A 22,723-nucleotide genomic window follows, 5' to 3' on the forward strand; every position below is an offset into this window, starting at 1 on the left:
TAATGTTTTTAATTGCTTGTAATTACGAACTGTTATTACAAGGACACATTAAAATAAAGCGTCCCCCCCCCTAAAAAATGAGCATCACGTCACTGACCCTGAACAGTGGTCTCAGACTTTGAACCCCACTGTACACATAATCAATCAATCAATCAATCAATCAATCAGCTGTAATGCTTTATTGGACTGGTGCAAATGAAGACATCGGTACTGGGTGAAGGAAAGAGAAACTAAGCATGAGTCATTTTACAGTAATCTGCAAACCAAACATTTACTAGCTCCACTTATTTATTTATTTATTTATTTAGTCATTTAGCAGACACTTTTATCCAAAGCGACTTACAAATGAGGACAACAGAAGCAATCAATTGTAGTATTAAAACAACTAAAAACAGATCCAAAACTAAAAGCTAAAACTTTATAAATACTACTTATACACATTTTAAAAATAAAGAAATTAAATAAAAATGACAAATGCATACAACAAAATTTCAAAACATAACATTTAAATGAAAAACCAAAAATAAAGCTAAAAACAATTCAAAATAGTAAAGAACAAAAGGAATGTAACTAAAATTCAAATAAATAACAAATACAAACAATACAAATCAAACGACAGTAGTTTATCAGTAACTTAAATAAATAACACTGCCAAACACACATGCTAAAAAACAACAACTTACTGACACATAGTAAGAAATTTGTGACAAAACTCGGTTTGGATGTATATTATTCATTATATACATTTTGCAAATTTTGAACACAGAAAAGTGACAGCGCTGCGTTAACCATGTTAGAAACATGTAAGATCCCGTGCCTGAAATCTCGCGGAATCTGACTGAGCTGTCACTCAAACCTCGCGATATTTGAATTTGAAGGCGGCTGTGGGCCCGTCTCTTCTGTACGGGAAAGCTGCTTCTGACATTTGAATGAAAAACATCCTCCCAAAAGCGCAAAACGATGGCTTCGGCTCTGGAGCAGTTCGTGAATAATGTGCGGCAACTCTCCGCTCAAGGTAACTTCTTTTACACGGTTCTCCAACACTCAGGCTAACGAATACATGCGCTAACTAGCTTAATGCTAAAAGCCGTTAGCGCGTTAGCATGCTAGTTGTTTATATTTCAGGCAGTAACACATGGCATTTGTTTATCTTATTCTATTCGTCCAACCAGAAATAAAAATAAATAAATGTTGCAGAATAATTACACGTCGCAGCTACTAACAGTTACTTGAACCGATTAGCTTTTACTCCAGCGAAATGACTAACGTTAGCCGAGTCATTTATAAAATATGATATAAAATACCATCATAACAATGTTACTCTTGAGTTTCTCTGTCATGTAGAGCCAATCTGCAAGAAGAAGGACAGGTTATCGTCATTCTAAACTAAATATGAGATCTTAATTGCATGTATATTTGCATTAAGCTTATGTGAAGTCGTGTTTTCATTCATAATGCTGTGTTTCTCAGGTCAGATGACACAACTGTGTGAGCTGATCAATAAAAGTGGGGAGCTTCTGGCCAAGAATCTCTCCCATCTGGACACTGTTCTTGGAGCGCTGGACATCCAGGAACATTCCCTCGGGGTTTTAGCTGTTCTGTAAGTCAATGACTTGTTGAATCCTATTAGATCAAGGGTCTTCTCTGCCTGTCTGATAGAGTTGATGTTTCTTTTAATTGTATTGCAGGTTTGTGAAGTTTTCCATGCCAAACATCCCTGATTTTGAGACCCTGTTTTCCCAAGTCCAACTCTTCATCAGCACCTGCAATGGAGAGCACATCCGATACGCCACAGATACGTGTATGAAAACACGTCAGCAATATTTGGCATCATTTTCATAGTGCTTTTTAATCTGTGCTACTATTTTCTGTTTTTTTATTCCTGCGTACAGTTGCTGGGCTGTGCCACCAGTTGACAAACGCCCTTGTAGAAAAAAAACAGGCAAGTGTCCCTCTGTCGTTTCGGAGGTTATCTTTAAATGACAAAACTGACATTAAGTGGTCTTCTGTTTTACAGCCCTTACGTGGAATAACTACACTTAAACAGGCCATAGACAAGATGCAGATGAACACAAACCAGCTTACCTCAGTGCATGCAGACCTGTGTCAGGTGAGTCTGAAAGCAGAACAGCTAGATGTAACAGCGTTGTAAAATCGGTAGAATGTCATTACAGATTCATTAAGTTGTTATTTGTAATTAAAAGTTGGAATAGTTCACCCAAAATACTCACCCTCAAGCCATCCGAGATTAGGATGAGTTTGTTTCTTCATCAGGTTTAGAGAAATGCAGCATTGCATCAGTGTCTCAGCAATGGATGCTCTGCAGTGAATGGGTGCCGTCAGAATGAGAGTCTGATAAAAACATCACAATAATCCACAAGTAATCCACAGCACTCCAGTCCATCAGTTAACATCTGGAGAAGACAAAAGCTGAAACAAATCCAGCATTAAGACGTTTTTTAACTAAAATACATTGAGTCTATAATCCATAATAACGCTTCCTCCAGTGAAAAAGTGCATCTGCTGTTGTCTCTCACATCAAAATCCAGCCACATATTTGTTTAGAGCTGTTTAAACGGAGCTTGATCTGTGCAGATTTCTCTCCTGATTCACACCAGAACCGTTTAAACAGCTCTAAACAAATATGTGGCTGGATTTTGATGTGAGAGACAACAGCAGATGCACTTTTTCACTGGAGGAAGCGTTATTATGGATTATAGACTCAATGTATTTGAGTTAAAAACGTCTTAATGCTGGATTTGTTTCAGCTTTTGTCTTCTCCAGATGTTAACTGATGGACTGGAGTGCTGTGGATTACTTGTGGATTATTGTGATGTTTTTATCAGCTGTTTGGACTCTCATTCTGACGGCACCCATTCACTGCAAGGGATCTTATAAGCAACTACATGGAATACACAGCCCTATATAACACTATTAATTGAAAATAATCTGAATTTTTTATATAGAAATAAATGATGCAGAATTTAGAGGTGAATATTGTCTAGTGCCATAAAAATACAATCCCCTTCAAAATAAAAACGTAAAGAACAATTATTATTAAAAAATATAGTACAAAAACCATTTGACCACAGAGGATCACAGATGTGATGAATGCCAGAGGGTTAAACAGTCTTGATCGCTTGATGTTTATTGTGTAACTAATAATTTGACCCTTTATTTACAGTTATGTCTATTAGCGAAGTGCTTCAAACCCGCAGTCCCCTTCCTGGAGTTAGACATGATGGATATTTGCAAGGAGAACGGAGCGTACGACGCAAAGCACTTTCTATGTTATTACTACTATGGAGGCTTGATCTACACGGGTCTGAAGAACTTTGAACGGGCGCTGTATTTTTTTGAACAGGTATTGATTTTTATGTATAGTATAATTTTGCCTCTGTTATTGCTTGGACAATATAGCTAAAGTCTTTATAGATGTTGGCCGTTTGGTGATATTCAATATCTGTTCAAAATTCAACTTTTTAGTTTTATATATATATATATATATATATATATATATATTTATTTAAATAATTTTAATGTACAACTCAATGACCAAATAAAAAGCACATCAAAATCATTGCGATTTTGTGATGTTCACAATTAATGTATGACATATTGTAAATATTCTAGTATATTTTCCATCATCATGTTTAATTTCCCAGTTAATAAGCATTCATTCTACTCTTTTAGAATTAAGAAAGTCTTTCTTTTTATGACATTTAAAATCATATCGTGATATTTATGTATTTTTTCTGAAATGGTTTAAAGTAGGGATGCACTACTGATATGAAAATTTTGGCCGATACCGATAACCGATAATTCTTTATTTTTGAAAGCCGATAACCGATATGAAAATTAGCATTTATCGGCCGATACCGATATGGTGGCCGATATATCGTGCACCCCTAGTTTAAAGAGTGTTTTTTTTTTGTGGTTATTGTGTTACTATTTATCCATTTTTAAAGTATTTTTAACTAAACATCAGTTATGTCTCAGTATATTAAAAAATGTTTAATGCAAGAAGTAAAGTTCTTGTAAAAAAAAAATCTAGGCATGTTTTTCACTAACTAAACAGAGACATTTAAACATTTTGAGTTTTATGCATACAAATACACATATAAACAATAGTATTTACCTACATGCTAAAACATTTGATGGACATTTGCATAAATCTCATTAAGTGATGGCACTAATGAATCATAATCAATTCATTGAGATGAACCGATTCACAAACATGAAATTTAATGAAACTTAACGAAAACTTAATGACAAATAAAAAGCACATCAAAATCATTGTGATATTCACAATAAATATGGCATTATGAATATATTGTAAACACCCAGTATATTTTTCATGTCTAATTTCCTAGTAAATAAGCACCTATTTTGTGTTTTCTGTCTGTTTTCAGGCAATAACCACTCCAGCGATGGCTGTCAGTCACATCATGTTAGAAGCATACAAGAAGTACATCCTGGTGTCCCTCATCCTTCATGGCAAATTACAGCAGCTCCCCAAATACACATCACAGATCGTGGGCCGCTTCATTAAGGTGAGGCTTTCTGCCTCGACACTGTGGCTTTGGATTGACTGTAAAGACCCCGTGAGCTCATCATGTTTTCTGTGTGTGTGTTTGTGATGTAAAGCCCCTCAGTAATGCTTACCACGAGCTGGCTCAGGTCTACGCCACCAACAACCCCTCCGAGCTGCGCACTGTGGTCAACAAACACAACGAGACGTTTGCACGAGACAACAACAGCGGCCTGGTCAAACAGTGCCTGTCCTCGCTCTACAAGAAAAACATTCAGAGGCTCACCAAGGTCTGAACCTACACGAATCAGATGCTTTGCATGCATTAGAGCAATGTATTGTTAGTAATTCATTGCAAATTAATCGCACCTCAATTTGGGCTATGAAATTACCCCCCAAAAGATCATTTGAAGTCATTATTGTGTTAAATGAGAAAAGCATCGAATAGACATGACAAAAATGTAGCTTTCTTATGTTGGCCCCTAAACTGGGTCGTAACATTTAGAAAGAAATATTTTGATTCAACAACTTTTAAGGCTACAATATGGCCATAACGTTGTTTTCAGAAGCGCATCTCAAGTGGCGTCCATTAGGACAGCATAAATAATGCGGAGATTAATGGGTTTAAAAAAAAAAAATGAATGAAGTGTTAAAATTTAAAAATGAAAATGCAAGTAGGAGTCACCAGTCTTAATGAGTGAATCATTCATTCAACTGATTAATTCAGAAACGAAGCAAATGACTGTATTCATGAATGAGACTCACTCAATTTGTTAAAAAAAAACACAGATTCATTCAGTAACGAATCACGCACAACAGTTCTGCTGTGGCTTTGATTTTACCTTTTTTCGTTTTTAGCAAAATAGACAATATTGTGTCTCAAATATACCAGAAATGGTTGTATAGAATCAATTTTCAACTCGTTTGCAATTGTGCAGATATTCTGAAAAACCGCACTCTTGCTGGTGTGATATTGCTATACTGTATCATATGATATAAATATAAGAGGGTGGGTTTTTTTTGCCCTCATATCTTGAATTTTAGGCTCATATAACTGCATTCTAATAGGCTTCATCACGCAGTCAAGTCGTCCTGCATCATGTTGATCAGAAACTGCATCAATATTTTTTCATAATTAAACGCACCAAATTAACGTGCGAAATGGACAGCACTAATTTTTCGGTTTTGTAAATGCTAATCTCTGTTGTTGTGATTGACAGACGTTCTTGACATTATCCTTACAAGACATGGCGAGTCGAGTTCAGCTCTCCGGCCCTCAAGAAGCCGAGAAATACGTCCTATATATGGTATGAAATCAGCCTCGTCCTCGTTATTTTACATCTGAATCACTGGATGTTTCATATTTATTCAACATTTGAAGTTTGTTAGTGCTCGAATCTTTGCTCTTTCGTCTCCCAGATTGAGGATGGAGAGATTTATGCAAGTATTAACCAGAAAGATGGCATGGTCTGTTTCCATGACAACCCTGAGAAATACAACAACCCTGCGATGCTCCACAAAATCGACCAAGAGGTTTGTAATGATAAAACAGTGCTTTTCTTCATTCACCGCTAATGTACAAGAGAACAAGACCGTGAAACCTAAAATTAGACACCAGAGAACAGCATGCATTATATATTTACAGCCTCATTATTTTTCTTATCTTATTAATCACCATTTCTTTCAAGAATATTTGAGAGAATTATTAATAACATGCATAGCAAACATGAATATATTACAAAATGCTCAACAAATAATACTCTGAAGATTAGGGAAGTAACGATGGACGATAAAAAAAAAAGTTTTGTTATTTGACGTATTTCAGTTTCACAAATGTGCAGCATTTTGAATAAATATAAATAATAAAAGGACATCTTTTCTTTTAGAATTGTAACATCCCTGCTGAAGATCATAAAAATGATTTTCAAATCAACATAAATTAGATAAATAAAACCATTTATTATTATATAATATTATAAATACAGTAAAAACTGCAATATGAGATTATTACAATATAAAATAAATGTTTTCTTTAGTAATGTTTCTATTTTCATTAATTTTATTTATTATAATATAAAAATAATTTTATATACAGTAATTATACAATATATAAAATACTATAAATACAGTAAAACAGTGGTGTTGTGAAATATTATTACAATTTAAAATAACTTATTTTTTATTATAATATAAAACAATTGTAATATATTATAAATACAGTAAAAACTGTATTATGAGATTATTACAATATAAAATAAATTTTTCTATTAATGTTTCTATTTTCATTTATCTTATTTATTTTAATATATAAATAATGTTATATAATATATAAAATACTATTTTAAAAACCGTAATGTTGTGAAATATTATTACAATTTAAAATACATTTTATTTTGTATTTTACAGCATTTAAAAAAAGTATTCTAAATTAATTTAAAATTTGTGGTGTTCAAAATCTAATTTAACACTTGTAATACACTGTGACTGCAGGTTTTAGGACTTTGAGAAATGTAAATTATTCTGCACTACTTGAAATACGATATAATGTTTATGCACCACTGCATTATAAGTGACCCTGGAGCACAAAAGCAGTGTTAAGTCGCTGGGGTATATTTGTAGCAATAGCCAACAATACATTGTATGGGTCACAATTATAGATTTTTCTTTTATGCCAAAAATCATTAGGATATTAAGTAAAGATCATGTTCCATGAAGATATTTTGTAAATTTCCTACTGTAAATATATCAAAACTTAATTTTTGATTAGTAATATGCATTGCTAAGAACTTCATTTGGACAACTTTAAAGATGATTTTCTCAATATTTAGATTTTTTTGCACCCTCAGATTCCAGATTTTCAAATAGTTGTATCTCAGCCAAATATTGTCCGATCATAACAAACCATACACCAATGGAAAAGCTTATTTATTCAGCTTTCAGATGATGCATAAATCTCAATTTAAAAAAATTGACCCTTATGACTGGGTTTGAGGTCCAGGGTCACATGTAATGTTTGCTAATGATAGTCGTTTTGTAGTGTTAGCCTATAAACACCTGACTTGCGTTAGTCTGTTTTGACTCATTTATACGTTATTGTAGGGTTTTTGAGTCTGATGTCCCGCTGTTATCTGTCTTTGGCTCTGATGCAGATGCTGAAATGTATAGAGTTGGATGAAAAACTAAAGTCCATGGATCAAGAAATCACTGTAAACCCCCAGTTTGTGCAAAAGGTACTAGTTTGAACACGCTCATGAATCACTGGTTCAGTTATAGACTTCTAAGCTGTATAAGCAGGTGGTCTGTTCTGTGTTTTAGAGTATGGGAATGCAAGAGGATGACGTCGGCAGCAAGACGTCGAGCTACTCTTGAGACCGTTGGGTGGATCGCTGCTTTACTCACATCCCCTTCCTCATCCCAAAGCTGGAAAACCTTCATGAGAGCAAAATCAGTTTGAATGTGGACTATATTGGAGGAAAACATAAATGTGTGGAATGACCTTTTTCTTTCTGGTTCTGTCACTGCGCACCCTAAACAAGAACTCCTTTTTGTCAGTGTTTATTTATCAGTGCTTGGTTAGCGTGCCACTGCATCGTCATACTGGTCATACAAATAAAGATACTGGACTCCTTTGTTCAAAAGAGTTGTGGAAATTACATCTGTATGCTTGTCTTTATTGCAACACCACAGAATGAAATAAAGAAACCATCTTAAGATCTTCTGAATGATGCATCAAACCGCCGAACACTATGCCGTGTGTGTTCATCTCCAGAATCTGAATTCCACACAAACACGTTTGGGTCATATTTCAAAAAAATTTCAAAATATTCAGAATTTCAAAAAAAAAAAAAAAAAACTTGATTTTCTTGTAATATTATATATAAGCCATTTATTTTGTATTTTTGGGGTGTCACTACCAAAGGGTTACGGTTCATAAATTTGAGGTTTGTCTTGTTAAATTTAACTCACCTACTTGTGATATAATTTATAAACCATTTATTTGTAATTTTGGGGTGTTTCTAGAGAGGAAAGTCTTTCTGTGTCACTACAACATGATATCATAAAATTGAGGTTTGTCTTGCTCAACGGTTAATTTTCTTGTAATATTATTTATAAACAATTTATTGATGATATTGGGGTGTTTCTCGATCTTATTGTATATCCCCACGTCACTACCACATTAGATCATAAAATTGTCAATATTGTCTTATTAAAATTCAATCTTGTAATACAATTTATAAATAATGAATTGATGATACTGGGATGTTTCTTAAGAGGAATGTCTTGTATTCCCGTGCCACTGCCACATTAGATCATACAATTAAAGTTTTGGCTAGTTAAATTTCAATTAATAAATTATTTATTGATGATATTGTGGTGCCAGTACCACATTAGACCACAATATTGTCAATATTAAAATAAAATTTCAATCTTATAATACTATTTATAAACAATTTCTTTATGATATTAGGGTGTTTCTTGAGAGGAACGTCTTGTATTCCTGTGTAACTATCACACAAGATCATAAAATTGAGGTGCAATTTCTGTTTAACTGCAAATAGACTTAAATGTCTTGAAGCAAAATCTAAGTTTGTATTTTATATATGGGCCTAAGATGTGTCACTCTTATATGTGATCAACAAAACAACGCAGGTAGGCATGTGGACCGTGTGTTTTCTACTCGAATGACATAACCAACAAGAAAAGAAGGTGCGACCGCAGCCAATCACAGGCGCCCATGCGGCGTACAAGCCTTTAAACAAAGACAAGCGGTCGCGCCGGCCAATCAGAATTCGGAGTTCTCGAAAGCGGGCGGGCGTTTATCGGAAATGGCACGCGCGGTGGCCAATCGCAGCCACGCACTGCAAGCCATCCGCCAATCAGCGTTCAACGTCGCAAGGATTGCGTCGCCCACTGGGCTCGGTTGAATTCCATTGCCGTCCATTAAAACAGCCGACTTGGAAAATACAACATCAAAGTGTGCTCAGCGCAACCCCAAGCCCGTGTGCTTAATTCTAGTCAAGCATGACATATTCATGCAGCGAGGGCGCTGGGAGCTCGCCGCATGTGTAAGCACGCATCTAAGACCCTGTCGTGGCTCGCCGCATTGCCTGGCAAAACGGGATTGCGTCGCCCACTGTGCTCGGTTGAATTCCATTGCCGTCCATTAAAACAGCCGACTTGGAAAATACAACATCAAAGTGTGCTCAGCGCAACCCCAAGCCCGTGTGCTTAATTCTAGTCAAGCATGACATATTCATGCAGCGAGGGCGCTGGGAGCTCGCCGCATGTGTAAGCACGCATCTAAGACCCTGTCGTGGCTCGCCGCATTGCCTGGCAAAACGGAACAATTGCTGGATAACTCTCCTCGTGACTTCAGTTGAGCTTGTTTCATCGCTGAAATACAGAGGAACTCGAATGTGGTTTGTGTCATGAGTCCGGCCGGGTGCTCCCATGTGAACGGGTTCAAAGTGGACAACTGGAAGCAGAATCTGCGGGTCATATACCAGTGCTTTGTGTGGAGCGGCTCTGTCGAAACCAGGAAACGCAAGGTAAATAAAACGCATCAGAGCCCAGTGCATCGGCCCGTCCTTCTCAGTCGCATTACTCTCTCAAACACAAACGGATGTGTAATTCGCGAGGCTAACGCTTTTTATTTTCACCGAAGAATCTGAATCCACGTCCATGCCTGTGTGCACGCAAGTGGATGCATTGGCTGGCCTGCGCAGACTCCCTATGCATTGGTTTCATAGGGCTGGACGTGGGATGCTTTTCCGCTACCAGTGTTTTTTAGTTGCTTTAGAGAGTTAAATTAGTCATTTCGAGCATGCAACACTTTCCTTGGATCTCAGACGTTATCTGATGCAAAGCGAGACTTGCCAGGCCTAAAAAGCATTGATTGCTCAATACACGAATAGAGGTTTCAGTTTCACAGTTTATCACGGCTATTGTGTGGCCGGACTAAGAAGTTATGTTCACTGCCTAAACATCTCCACTTTAATATGCCCTGTATTATATCCACGGTGGAGTCTGTGATATCGATTCGCGAACCAGTTGTTCTTTTGAGTCGGATCATTTTAAGTGAGTCGTTTGAGCCGGTTTAAATAATTCGTTCACGAACTGCACTGAATCGGGCGCTGATTCATTTGAACCGAAACCGTTTTTTCGAACCTCATCGGCTCTGTAACTGTCCACATCGATAACATCATGATCCAGGTTGACAAACCGCGTTAATGAGATGAATCTGCTTCAACAAAAAGTCTCTTACTAGTAAAACAACAAATGACATTAGTGCAACAGTCTGCGTCCTGAAGTAAAAATCCCATTCATTTTCTCCACAGAGGAATTGGTTTTTAACAATAACCTAGATACTGTTAAAGACAGACCTATTCTGAGCTATGAGGTTGTTAATCAATGGAATATGCTTTTGTTAAAGCCATCAGCCTGCACAATTTCAACTTATTTTCTAAATAAACGCGTTTAACAGCGAAATTTCTGGTGAAAAACTACATTACCCATGATTCAGCAGAAAATCTCCACCAATCAGAAAATAGAAACAAGCAATAAAACTACATTACCCATGATTCAGCAGAAAATCACCATTTAGAGAATAGAAACAAGCAATAAAACTACATTACCCACGATTCGGCAGACAATCTCCACCGATCAGAGAGTAGAAACAAGCAATAAAACTACATTACCCATGATTCGGCAGAAAATCAGCATTTAGAGAATAGAAACAAGCAATAAAACTACATTGCCCAGGATTCAGCAGAAAATCTCCACCAATCAGAGAATAGAAACAAGCAATAAAACTACATTACCCATGATTCAGCAGAAAATCTCCACCAATCATAAAATAGAAACAAGCAATAAAACTACATTACCCACGATTCGGCAGACAATCTCCACCGATCAGAGAGTAGAAACAAGCAATAAAACTACATTACCCATGATTCGGCAGAAAATCAGCATTTAGAGAATAGAAACAAGCAATAAAACTACATTACCCACGATTCGGCAGACAATCTCCACCGATCAGAGAGTAGAAACAAGCAATAAAACTACATTACCCATGATTCGGCAGAAAATCAGCATTTAGAGAATAGAAACAAGCAATAAAACTACATTACCCATGATTCAGCAGAAAATCTCCACCAATCAGAGAATAGAAACAAGCAATAAAACTACATTACCCACGATTCAGCAGAAAATCTCCACCAATCATAGAATAAAAACAAGCAATTCGCAGCAAAATAACTCTAACGCCCTCCCACGCCCATGAAGCACTTAAATATTTGTATATAAATGCATATTTTACAATAAACATGAGAATATGCTCTTTCTATATACTTAAACAACATCTTTAAATCAATAGCTTTATATATTTATCCATCGTTTTCAGTAGTTATTCCCAATGCTTTATGCGATTGTAGTTCTATGCCTCATTAAAGCCATTAAGTAAGTCTTGTACCTTTGTCTTTCTGTCCGATTTTTAAACCGTTTTTTTGCTTCATATCAAAGGTTGTAGTATTGGGAATCACATCATAGCTGGTTAGTTTGGTTCATGGAATATAACTCTTTAACAAAGATGTTTTTAAACTCAACGGGCTAGTCTATTGCATATAGACACTTCCGGTTTTTCTAAACGCCTTTGCAGAGAGCCGGAGAAATCCAAATATTACATTTATACAGTTATCTTTGCATCAAACATATTTTTAGATGAAAACGCAGGCTGTAAAAAGATCAGATTAATAAATGCATATAGACACTTCCGGTTTTTCTAAACGCTTTTGCAGAGAGCCGGAGAAATCCAAATATTACATTTATACAGTTATCTTTGCATCAAACATATTTTTAGATGAAAACGCAGGCTGTAAAAAGATCAGATTAATAAATACTTAGGCCTATGACTAATTTAAAGATTTGTTGTATTTGTTAATTAATGCAAACAATTCGTAAAAATATTCTCTATGCGCTGCTTATAGACACCAGAAGATATAATGATTTATGCAACAGATGCTCATTTTCACAAAACAGATAAATATTAATAAAAACACACAGGGAAATACAAACACCGATCTTTTAATAAATGCAAACCTACCAAAGTTAATAAAACATGTATTGAGTCCATAATGCAGAAATCTCTGAGCGTCTCGTTTGACAGTCACAAACCTTATGATCTTATAAATAACAGGCAAAACAAAACAAAAACTCTCCGAAAATGTACAGTATTGCACATTTGAATGAAGATCCCCGTGGATTTTGACTAACCACTGACGCTGAACCGCATAATCAACAGAAGAAAGAAAGAAGGGATCTCCAGGCTGTCTCTTGATGAATTTCCACACAGAGGTACGCAATAATATAAGGAGGATGTTTTGTTTTGTCTTTGATATAGGCTATTTAATAGGGCTGGGTTTTGACACAAATTTCACAATTCGATTCGATTCTCATTCACAAGCTTGCGATTCGATTCAATATCGATTATTTTGGATGTATATCAGGTACAGTACATACCAAATGTTCTCAAGGAAAAACAAATCTCTCAACTAATGTTGTAAAATATACATGAAAGTCAGTTGGTAGTACATTACTATAATATTGAAGGTTAAAATTGACTGATTTGTTAAAATTACGCTTAATGAAGTTTTTAAAATAATAAAGTTACAATTACATAATTTTTCTGCATCAATTCGTTTTTTTTATATAAACATAATGAAACTTGATGGATTTATTCAAACAAATGAAACATTGAAGAACAGTCAAATTTATAATGAATGTTATTTGGTGCATATATTTAGCAAAATGCCCCTCTCTACAGTTTGTTTCTATCTGACTAATGAGATTATGGTCACCGAATATGTTTTTCTGAGGTAAATGTGACGTTACATGACATTGTTTACAAGCTGTTATGACGTCTTTGCGCGGCTGAAACACTGATTGAGCGATTATTTGAGACAGGATACGGCTTGTAAAGTTGTACTCTTTCTTTTAACTTGCCTTCGGATGTTTAGTCATGTTTATTTTGTGCTGAAACTGGTATTAATGTGGAGGAGATGATTGGTTCACGTGCGCCTCGCGCTGCTGCGTCTGTTGAATTGAGGCGCTACAGCGATCTGTCACTCCAGATTAAACAGCGCCAAAACGGCATTTATTGTTTGAATACTGCAATACAATGGACAGAATTTGAAACCTGAGACTGTTTCATATTAAAAGTACAAACGCACAATGCTTATTGCGATATACTGGATGGGAAGTGCCCTTCAATGTTCCGTCCGTTAACTGAAAACAGGCTAGAATAATCGATTCTTGGGATTTAAGAATCGATATCGTTCTGTAAAAATGAGAATCGATTAATATCGAGATATCAATATTTTTTACCCAGCCCTACTATTTAATTTGGGGTGCAACGATAAATCGATTCATGGATCGATTCTGCGATTTACGCGAATGCATCGCGATTCTCTCTGGAATCGATTCTGTGCCTAGTTTTTAACAGCAGATGGCACTACGTGCTTTAGAAACAGCCGTAATCTGCTTGCTTCCAGTTTCTTACACACACCACTTGAACCTAAAATAATAATTCATATAAAGTTAGAAAATGTTGAAGCGAATTACGAGTGTTCACAGTGACATAAAAGCCGAGGTGCAAGTACATTTAACCACTTGCATTACTCAGCCGAATGTACAATCGCTCATCTTCGTGAGCATTTGAGTGTGCGGTTAAAAACTAGCCTAGAGCGCCATCTGCTGTTAAAAACTAAGCTCGATTAGTTAACTACTATTAATTCAATTAAATATTATTATTATTATTATACTCAATTAACTAATCGATTCCAGAGAGAATCGTGATGCATTCGGAAAATCGAATCGATTTAGCGTCGCACCCCTACTATTTAATTGGAAAAACATTAATTATATCTATCTAGCCAAGTTTCGTATGAAAGTTTCCTCTCACAGTAAATGCGAACGTTGCAAAGCATGACCACACTCGCATCACCAAAGCTCACCGACGCCGTCTTGTGCACCTAGCCACTTGGAACGTTTAGGCGCCAGAATGCCAGACACTTTGTGATTGCGCAAAGAACCATTGATTCGCAAAGAACCATTGTTTTGAATTGCTTCATTAAAGCAGTGTCCGAAAGAACCGATTCACAGTTCTTTTCTCAAAAAAACCTATTCATGTCTGAAATTAGTCACTGTTCCATCAATTTTCTACGATAGCAAAGCATGTGGCATCAAATGACAGTTTAATAACTAACTATCCTCCTCACCCAACCTGTCTCCCTCTGAAAAACCAAGAGTTATCTTGAAATATGCATCATGATTCATTCGAATCAAATGTCACCCTCCGTATGTGTCTCATCATGTGTTCTTCTGAAAGAAACGCCAGTCTCGCATGCTAGCGAGGTTTGATATGTCGAACACATATTGATAAAAATCATTTTGTGGATGAATCTTTGGTAGGAGGTCGTTGTTAATATAGGGTGAATGGCGTCATGCTGCCTCAAGTTACATCTGGTTCACTCAGGATTGCATGACTCACTGGCACAATTGAGGTCAAGTCAACTGAGTTTTATGAAGGATAATGTCTTTGTATTGGATTATGTTTTGTTTTTCAAGAAGATGATGTATAATCCAGCCACATAAACACTCAAAGGCCAGATTCAGTGAGTTTTATTTTACTGCATGCATCAAATTGCAAGTTATTATTGCTCACTGTGTACATGATTGTTCTGTACACTCAATAGCACGTCTTTGAAATCCAGTAAACTGTAATTTGGTTTGTATTACACCACATTTGATCTATTAGACACACCCGCTACTATACTGTTTATTTAATGCCATGTTTAGACATGCTCAAAATGTACAATAAGAAGGATTTACCCATCCTAGGTCACATTTAGCATGTAGAACCGATAGTAAGTTCTCGGAAACCAGATCTAGATCTGTCAAGCACAGGTGGGAAAGCGACCAGACTCGCCTCTCATCTGTCCGCTCGTAGCCGTTGAAGGTACAATAGGAATATGAGAAGCTGAGTAAACGCTAGAGAGGCGTTTGGTCAATCCCACACACATACTGTGTGAAGGAGGCCTTTGGATGCTTTTGCACCAGTGCATTGCCTGAGCTTCAGACGGCACACCCACAGACCACTGCCCGGCTGATGCATGTCGCTCAGCAACCGCAAGCTCCACTTCAGACTTACTGGAGGCTACCGTTAGGCCCAATCCCATTTCTACTAGGGATGCACCGAAATGAAAATTCTTGGCCGAAGCCGAAACCGAACAAAATTAAACACTAGGCCGAAGGCCGAACACGGTTTTTCGAGTTTTTTTCCCCATGTATTTTGCCAATTTTTTTTCACCATTGCATAAATTAAAAAGCCAAAATGTGCTTTTTACTGTTTTGTCTTGCTTTTCAAAGAAAAAAAAATCTATTACAAAACAACAATTTTGAACACTGAACATTTTTAACGTTCTAGCAGACACTATAGCAACAAAGCATAATTTAACTTAAAATTAATAAGTTAGTAAAAGAATAATTTTTGGCCGTCAGACCCCCTTCTTGAATCAGGCATGTAGTTATTTATTTATTTTTTAAATAGAAGAGACTTCTTTTAAAACATTAGAACATATTACAGATCCTAATTTGAACACTGTGTAAATGTTATAATATATGTATTAAAACAGAGCTGTTGTAATGATTATTATCATTATTATTGTCTTACTATTTATTTTATTTTACAGAACAACAGTAAAATTACAATACTAACATTTATGAATGTTGATAAGAGTTCTTGCTTTTTCTCAACTTTTATTCCTCAATGCTTATTTTTGTTGACAACAGATTTATAAATGAGTCTCATTACGAATACGTCGTACGTATCGCATTGTCACATGCCTTGTAAAAATTCGTAAAAATGTGACTGAGCAACTGACGGACTGTATCAGCGCAGATTTTCCTCGCGCTTTGGACTTTGAACCCTGGTTAACAAGAAGATCTGTTGCGAGCTCGTGCAGCGCTGTCAGAATACATGCAATGCGTGTATTAGAAAACATAACGTTCTGCAGTTTATTTATTAATAGTTTAAGGCCATTTCGCGATTTCAATCATCATACAGCAAACCACCCCTTCCTCTTCTCATTGAAGACATGCGATGCAGTCCTAAACAGTCTCTCGCTGTCGGTGCTTTTAATGATTTTTGCGTCTTTCACCGACAGTTTAAACGCTTCCACACTGCTGACGTTTGCGCTGCATAATAAAGAGTGCGCGCCTCTCACTCTGCGCTGGTTGCTATTTGATCGCGTCATATCATTGTTCGGTACAATTTATTTGGTCTTTTCGCTTATTCGGCCGAACATAATTTCGGTTGCCGAACATTCGGTGTATCCCTAATTTCTACCCCTTAACCCTTCCCCTTTCCCATGAGGGGTGTCTCGATTCTCTTTTGGTTGGAGGGGTAGGGGAAGGGCCAGATAGCCCTTCAAACGAAGATTTTTCGGGACCACACTTCAAACGAAGGGGTATGAATTATCTCAGCGTAAACCGGCTTCAGGGGCAAAATCTCTGCCCGAGCGAACAAAAAGAACCTCATTTGTTTTATGTTGCATTCAATCGTGAATTCATATTTACGGTCATGTTATTCAAAGAAATGTTTGCGAAAAATCGCTAAAGTTTGTTAACGTCATATCATTACAGACCGCACAATAGTGCCACAACATATTTTCATGTCTGATCAGGACGATAACCACCATAGACATTGAGGGGGGCTAGTCCCCCCAATAATTAAAAATCGCTAAACCCTTTTCTTAAATATTGCCAATTCGAGAGAGAGATGAAACTTGCGTGTATGCGCGTCTGTGCGTCTCTCTTTACAATGAGTGAGTTTACTTCAAAAACGGCGATTTTATCCTCTCGTCAAAATCTAATTTAAAAAATAAATATGATGGAAAATATAATTTAGAGATTCGATATTTAAACTGTTATTAATAAAAGTTGCGGGGCAGCATTGACAAGTTTCTTTTCTCCTGAGAGAGAGATGAAAGTCACGCACAAACATGGCAAACTGTGATTGGTTGCTTCACTTGTCAGTCATGCAGTCTATCAAAGTGGGCGGTTCTTATCAAAAACATGCTGCAAAATACAAGGCGTGTCGTTTACAGCTACTGAACTGGATTCAGATTACGTGAGGTGCGTAGACGCCATTGAACGTAGTGTTATTAGCTGTAGTATTTTAAGTCGGCACATTCGAGTGTTGTGTAGTGCGTCAGATTACATGGATTATTCTGGATGCTTTCCTTCCAGTCTCCTGCTGTCCTGAATCAGTAGATTCAAAGATAAGCGTGCGATTGAGTTTTTGTGTTTTCACCACCATTCTTGTGACTTACTATAAATATGGGAGCTGTTATACCATGTGATGAGCGCAGGAGACACCTCGTGTCTCGTTCTGTTTTATCCATTAATGATCCGAGCTGCTTTATGAATGTAGAGCGCGGCGTTTGCTTTGCTCAATCAGCAAGCGAACAGATAATTTATTACGAATGCAGAGACGCCTGCGGGTGTTTATTTATTTATTGTATGTGCTTGTATTCACCTAAGCTTAGCTTCACATCTCTGGCCCGCTTTCTGCCTCGGCTCGTCTCTGAAGTGGACCGAGATAAATAAAGAGTGTAAGCAGGTCTAAACTGATTTTTGATCTGATCACTGAAATCACATTTAGAGGTACAGCACATTGCATTTGTGGTGTGATTTGTACTGATGCATCACAGACTACGGCAAACATTATATATACATTTAGATATTTAGATATAATGTATGGGATTGTGTATTTAAATTTGAAACTATTAAGCTACGTGTTTTATTGCATTGTTTACTTACAACTATAATAAAATTTTGTATATATTTTCTTATTGTTGCATAATGAAATTACATAGTGTTTCAGTAGTTTTTGCAATGTTATAAACATTTGTACCAAGGAACATAAAATTTTACTGGTATTGGTACAGACTAATGACATTTTGGAATTATTAAAAAAAAGCTGGAAGTAAAACGCTATAATAAAAAAAAAAGAAAAAAAAAAGTTTTATTTTTTTTTATTATTTTTTTAATCAACATTAATATATATTAATGTTGATTAAAATTAATATATAACATTAATATATATATATAATATATATATATATATATATAATATATAAAAATAACATATTTTTCTGAAATATATACATATATATATATATATATATATATATATACATAATAAATACATAATAAATAAACACAGTACACATACATATATCATGTAAACAAAAACTTTTATTTTGGAAACGATTAATCACTATTAATCGTTTGACAACACTATATAAAATACTATATTATTTTTTACTTTAAGTTTGACGTTATTTTAAAAAGTATATAAATAAAACTGTATATATGTATGTATGTATATGTGTGTGTGTGTGTGTGTGTATATGTATGTATGTGTGTGTATATATATATAATACACACACCACACACAAAGTAATCCCATTACAAATAATAATATATACTATATATAATACTTATAATGTTTTATTGATTTTTTTTTTCATTCAGAAAAAAATACAAAATTAATAAATACTTTTTTAATATAACTTAATACTTAGGTTTTTTTTTTATAATACCAAAATTTCAGTAGTTTTAAAATTTATGTTATCATTTACTTTTATTGGCTTACGTGAAAATCAAGAGGCACTCCCCGCCATCCAGAGACTAAACTGAGACAAGTTAAGATGTACATTGGGCCTTTGGAAAACACACAATGATGAATGAATTCATTTCTGTCCATTACGCTTGACTAATGAGCATTTATTTCATACTTAGTTTGCCAACAACACATCAGTATTAGAAGCTGTTCGTCTGAGGGCCTGGAAACCGGCTTGCTTTAGAAAAATTGCACAACCAAAGTTCATTATCACCGGCCTGCACTGAAGCTTGTCCAATTACCCGTATGGTCTTCATTTACCATTAAAACTGTTTTTATAGAGCGGCTGTTCCACATCTATTCTGCATGTGAAGTTCTACGGGCTTCCAGCTCACCATCAATAGTTAATTGAACCACGGGCCGTTTGTCATATCGATACACTCCTGCATTGAATATATACACCTCCACAGCATCAGAACATCCCTCCAGAGCTTCAGCAGATCTTTACGGAGAAGGCATGGAGGATGTTTTAAATCAGGAAGACGGAAGAAAAGGAGCAATGCGTCTCCAGGAGGAAGATAAAGGACTCGTGCTCCGCTACGGTTTCACCGGCTCATAATTCATAGCCTTACAAATGCTTAAAAACCGCTTTTGTGACTTGAATATGAATCAAGATCGTTTGATCTTTTTTATCCCGTGATATTGTTTTGTTCTCGGGTTTTAGTGTGCGGTGGAGGAGGCCAGCTTTGTTACGCTAAAGATTACATTCAAGGCTATACCACAAGCTGCAGAACATTTTTGGACTAATAAATGAGAAGGAGACACTACTACTAACTTTGACAAAACACATTTTTAAGTAGTGTAAAAGCACCTCAGCTGCTTTGATAGTACATTTTATTTTTTTTAAACGTATTGCATACGCAGCTTTGTGGTCAAGTGTGTTAAGAAAATATTAAACGTATTTATTTATATTCATTCAAACACTTCGGTTTTACTTTTATTCATATAATTTATATTCATGGGTTTTTAAAATTATTTAATATTTTAGATGTCTCAGTTGTCAAACTTGTTTATTTATGAATTAATAAATTAATAACTTTTTTTTATTTTGTATTTGTATTTTTCATTATTTTTGTGGTTAATTATACAAAATTAAGTCTTTGCATGAATTAATATATAAATATACAGTGCTGGGCAAATTACTTACCAATTGTAATCTGTTACTGATTACAAATTACATGACAGAAATTGTAGTTTGTGGGATTTTACGTATTCGGTAATGTATTCGGACTACTTTTAGATTACTTTTGACATAACTTAAGAAAATTAATTCCATTCTATATCAACATCATGAAGTGCATTAAACATTGCATTGAAAGAAAAAAAAAACTGCAGGAGGTTTGTGAGTTGATGAAAAGCAAATAATTAAATCATAAAAATTTAAAATTAAATTCATTTGAAAATGAAAACCAATATAAAATGTGAAAAGTAAAAAAAAAAAAAAAAGATTAATCATTTTAGTTTTAAAATGGGCGAATTAATAAATTATGAATAATTTAATACATTTGTGTGAATATGTAATCTGTAATCTGTAAAAAATTAACTAATCTGATATGTAATCTAGGCATTTTAAAGTGTAATATAATCTCATTACAAATCGAATCTGATTAGATAATCCAGATTACATGTAATCAGTTACTATATAATGTGCATATATATATATATATATATATATATATATATATATAGATATACATTTATTATATAAATTAATAATTGTTATCATTTTATTATTTTTTCCTTTTTAATTTCAGAATTATTCATCAATATTTTTAACATTTTCGTATTTCATGTATTATTTTTAAGTACCTTTAATTACGTTAGGAGTGTGTTGAGAAGCTGGAGTTTCTCTCTGTCTCTGCTGCAGCTCTTGATGAGTGTTTAATTGCAGAGAAGGGCTGGTCTGTGGGATTAAGTGTAATGACGCTCCGTGTCTGCGCACGCCGTGAACATCCTTCCCATTCAGAAGCAGTCCTTCAGCAGAAGGGGACTCTGGGTAATTAACAGGCCCACTCCGCTAATTGCGTTGAGGTGCTGCCTCCAGCTCTTTAGTACCAGTCTTACACCCCCTGTGCTTCGCTCTTTCTCTCAGCTGATCTCATGTCTTTAGCCTCTAGCGGGCTCCGAGGCGTTCGCATCCCTCATCTGCATGTGTTTGAACTGTCATCCATCCTTTATCATCAGCGCCTTCCCTCTCCGTGTCTCGTTTTTGTTTCTCCTCTTTCATGTTTCTTGCCTCCCTGGATTCTCCTCATCTCCCACATGCCTCCTGCTTCACTTGTGATCTTGGAAACACGGCAGCGAGCCGGCGATTGTGTGTTCGGTTGCTGCAGAAACTGCGAGGGTCGATGTGGTTGGCAGGTCGGAACGGGTTTATGTAGTCACGGCCGATCTCTGGGCTCATAGAGCCTTATGAGTGGTTGGCTTTCACACCTAGGCCATGCAAAAACCCAAAATATATGTTAAAAATATTATAATATTTTAAATGTATATAAAGTTATTCCAAAGATAGTTGAATTTAAAATATTGAAATATTAAATTGCGTCAGTCACTAATTATTAAATTAATAATATTTAATGCATGCATTGTTACCCTAAACAAGGTCTAATTACATTTTTTTTTATATATAAATTTAATTTGGATGAAAAATTTGACTTTGTTTGGGATAATGCATTATATATCCAATTGCATTATGAATATTCAGTAATATATATTTTTTTAATATTCATAGAGTGCCAAGTAGGTTATTATTGTTAACTAAAACTATAACCATAAAAAAATGTCATTACTTGAAATAAATGTTAACTGAAAATTTTTTATATATATATATATATATATCAGCTAGTTGCCAAGGGATTATTTCTAATTTTTGTCTTTTTTAAGTTTAAGTAAATATAATAAACAAAAACAAAAAACACTGTAGACATAATTCAAATAAAAAAAACACTAAAACTAATAAAAAATGACAAAAACAACAAAACTACTAAAACTTTGAAATTAAAATGATAGAAGAAAATATAAATATTCAAAATATTAACAAATTGTATAATCGGTGATACTAAACTAAACACCTCAATATGAAAACTAACTTTTGGCATAATATAAGCACACTTTTACCATATAAAGAATATCAGTATACCTTATTTATCCACAATCTGTGTGTGTTTTTGTTTTGTTTTGTTTTGTTTTGTATTTTTCAGTAGGGATTCATCGTAATTTTGGCACCAAAAATTTTCAGTGACCAAAATTTTGGTGCATCCCTTTTGAAAATTAAAAACTCCTTGGACCTCAAAGCATTTCACACCAATCAGAGTTCAGTAACTATACACAAAATTGTATTTATTTATTTATTTATTTATTTGTTGCATTAGAAATTTGGTGCCGACTAAGGTTGGGCGATGTCTACAGTGAAGCATCGCGATGGACGATGACATTGGCGGGGGCGAGGG

At 35.2% G+C, this 22,723-nt stretch overlaps 1 protein-coding gene and 1 pseudogene across 1 annotated transcript; both read left to right on the plus strand.

Moving 5' to 3' along the window:
- The first annotated feature begins 847 nt into the window (after nt 1-847).
- LOC107693647 (COP9 signalosome complex subunit 3) lies at nt 848-8,245 on the plus strand. The gene is made up of 12 exons (XM_016493108.1): nt 848-1,015; nt 1,471-1,600; nt 1,689-1,801; nt 1,893-1,942; nt 2,018-2,110; nt 3,185-3,364; nt 4,413-4,553; nt 4,648-4,821; nt 5,752-5,838; nt 5,951-6,064; nt 7,681-7,761; nt 7,847-8,245. The coding sequence occupies exons 1-12, from the start codon at nt 961-963 to the stop codon at nt 7,898-7,900; spliced, it is 1,272 nt and encodes a 423-aa protein (XP_016348594.1). The 5' UTR covers nt 848-960; the 3' UTR covers nt 7,901-8,245.
- A 1,411-nt stretch (nt 8,246-9,656) lies between these two features.
- LOC107693648 (ubiquitin carboxyl-terminal hydrolase 22-like) overlaps nt 9,657-22,723 on the plus strand; it is a 50,586-nt pseudogene continuing 37,519 nt past the window's right edge.

The sequence above is a fragment of the Sinocyclocheilus anshuiensis genome, unplaced genomic scaffold (assembly GCF_001515605.1).
Source record: "Sinocyclocheilus anshuiensis isolate Anshui unplaced genomic scaffold, SAMN03320099.WGS_v1.1 scaffold546, whole genome shotgun sequence".
Taxonomy (NCBI): domain Eukaryota; kingdom Metazoa; phylum Chordata; class Actinopteri; order Cypriniformes; family Cyprinidae; genus Sinocyclocheilus; species Sinocyclocheilus anshuiensis.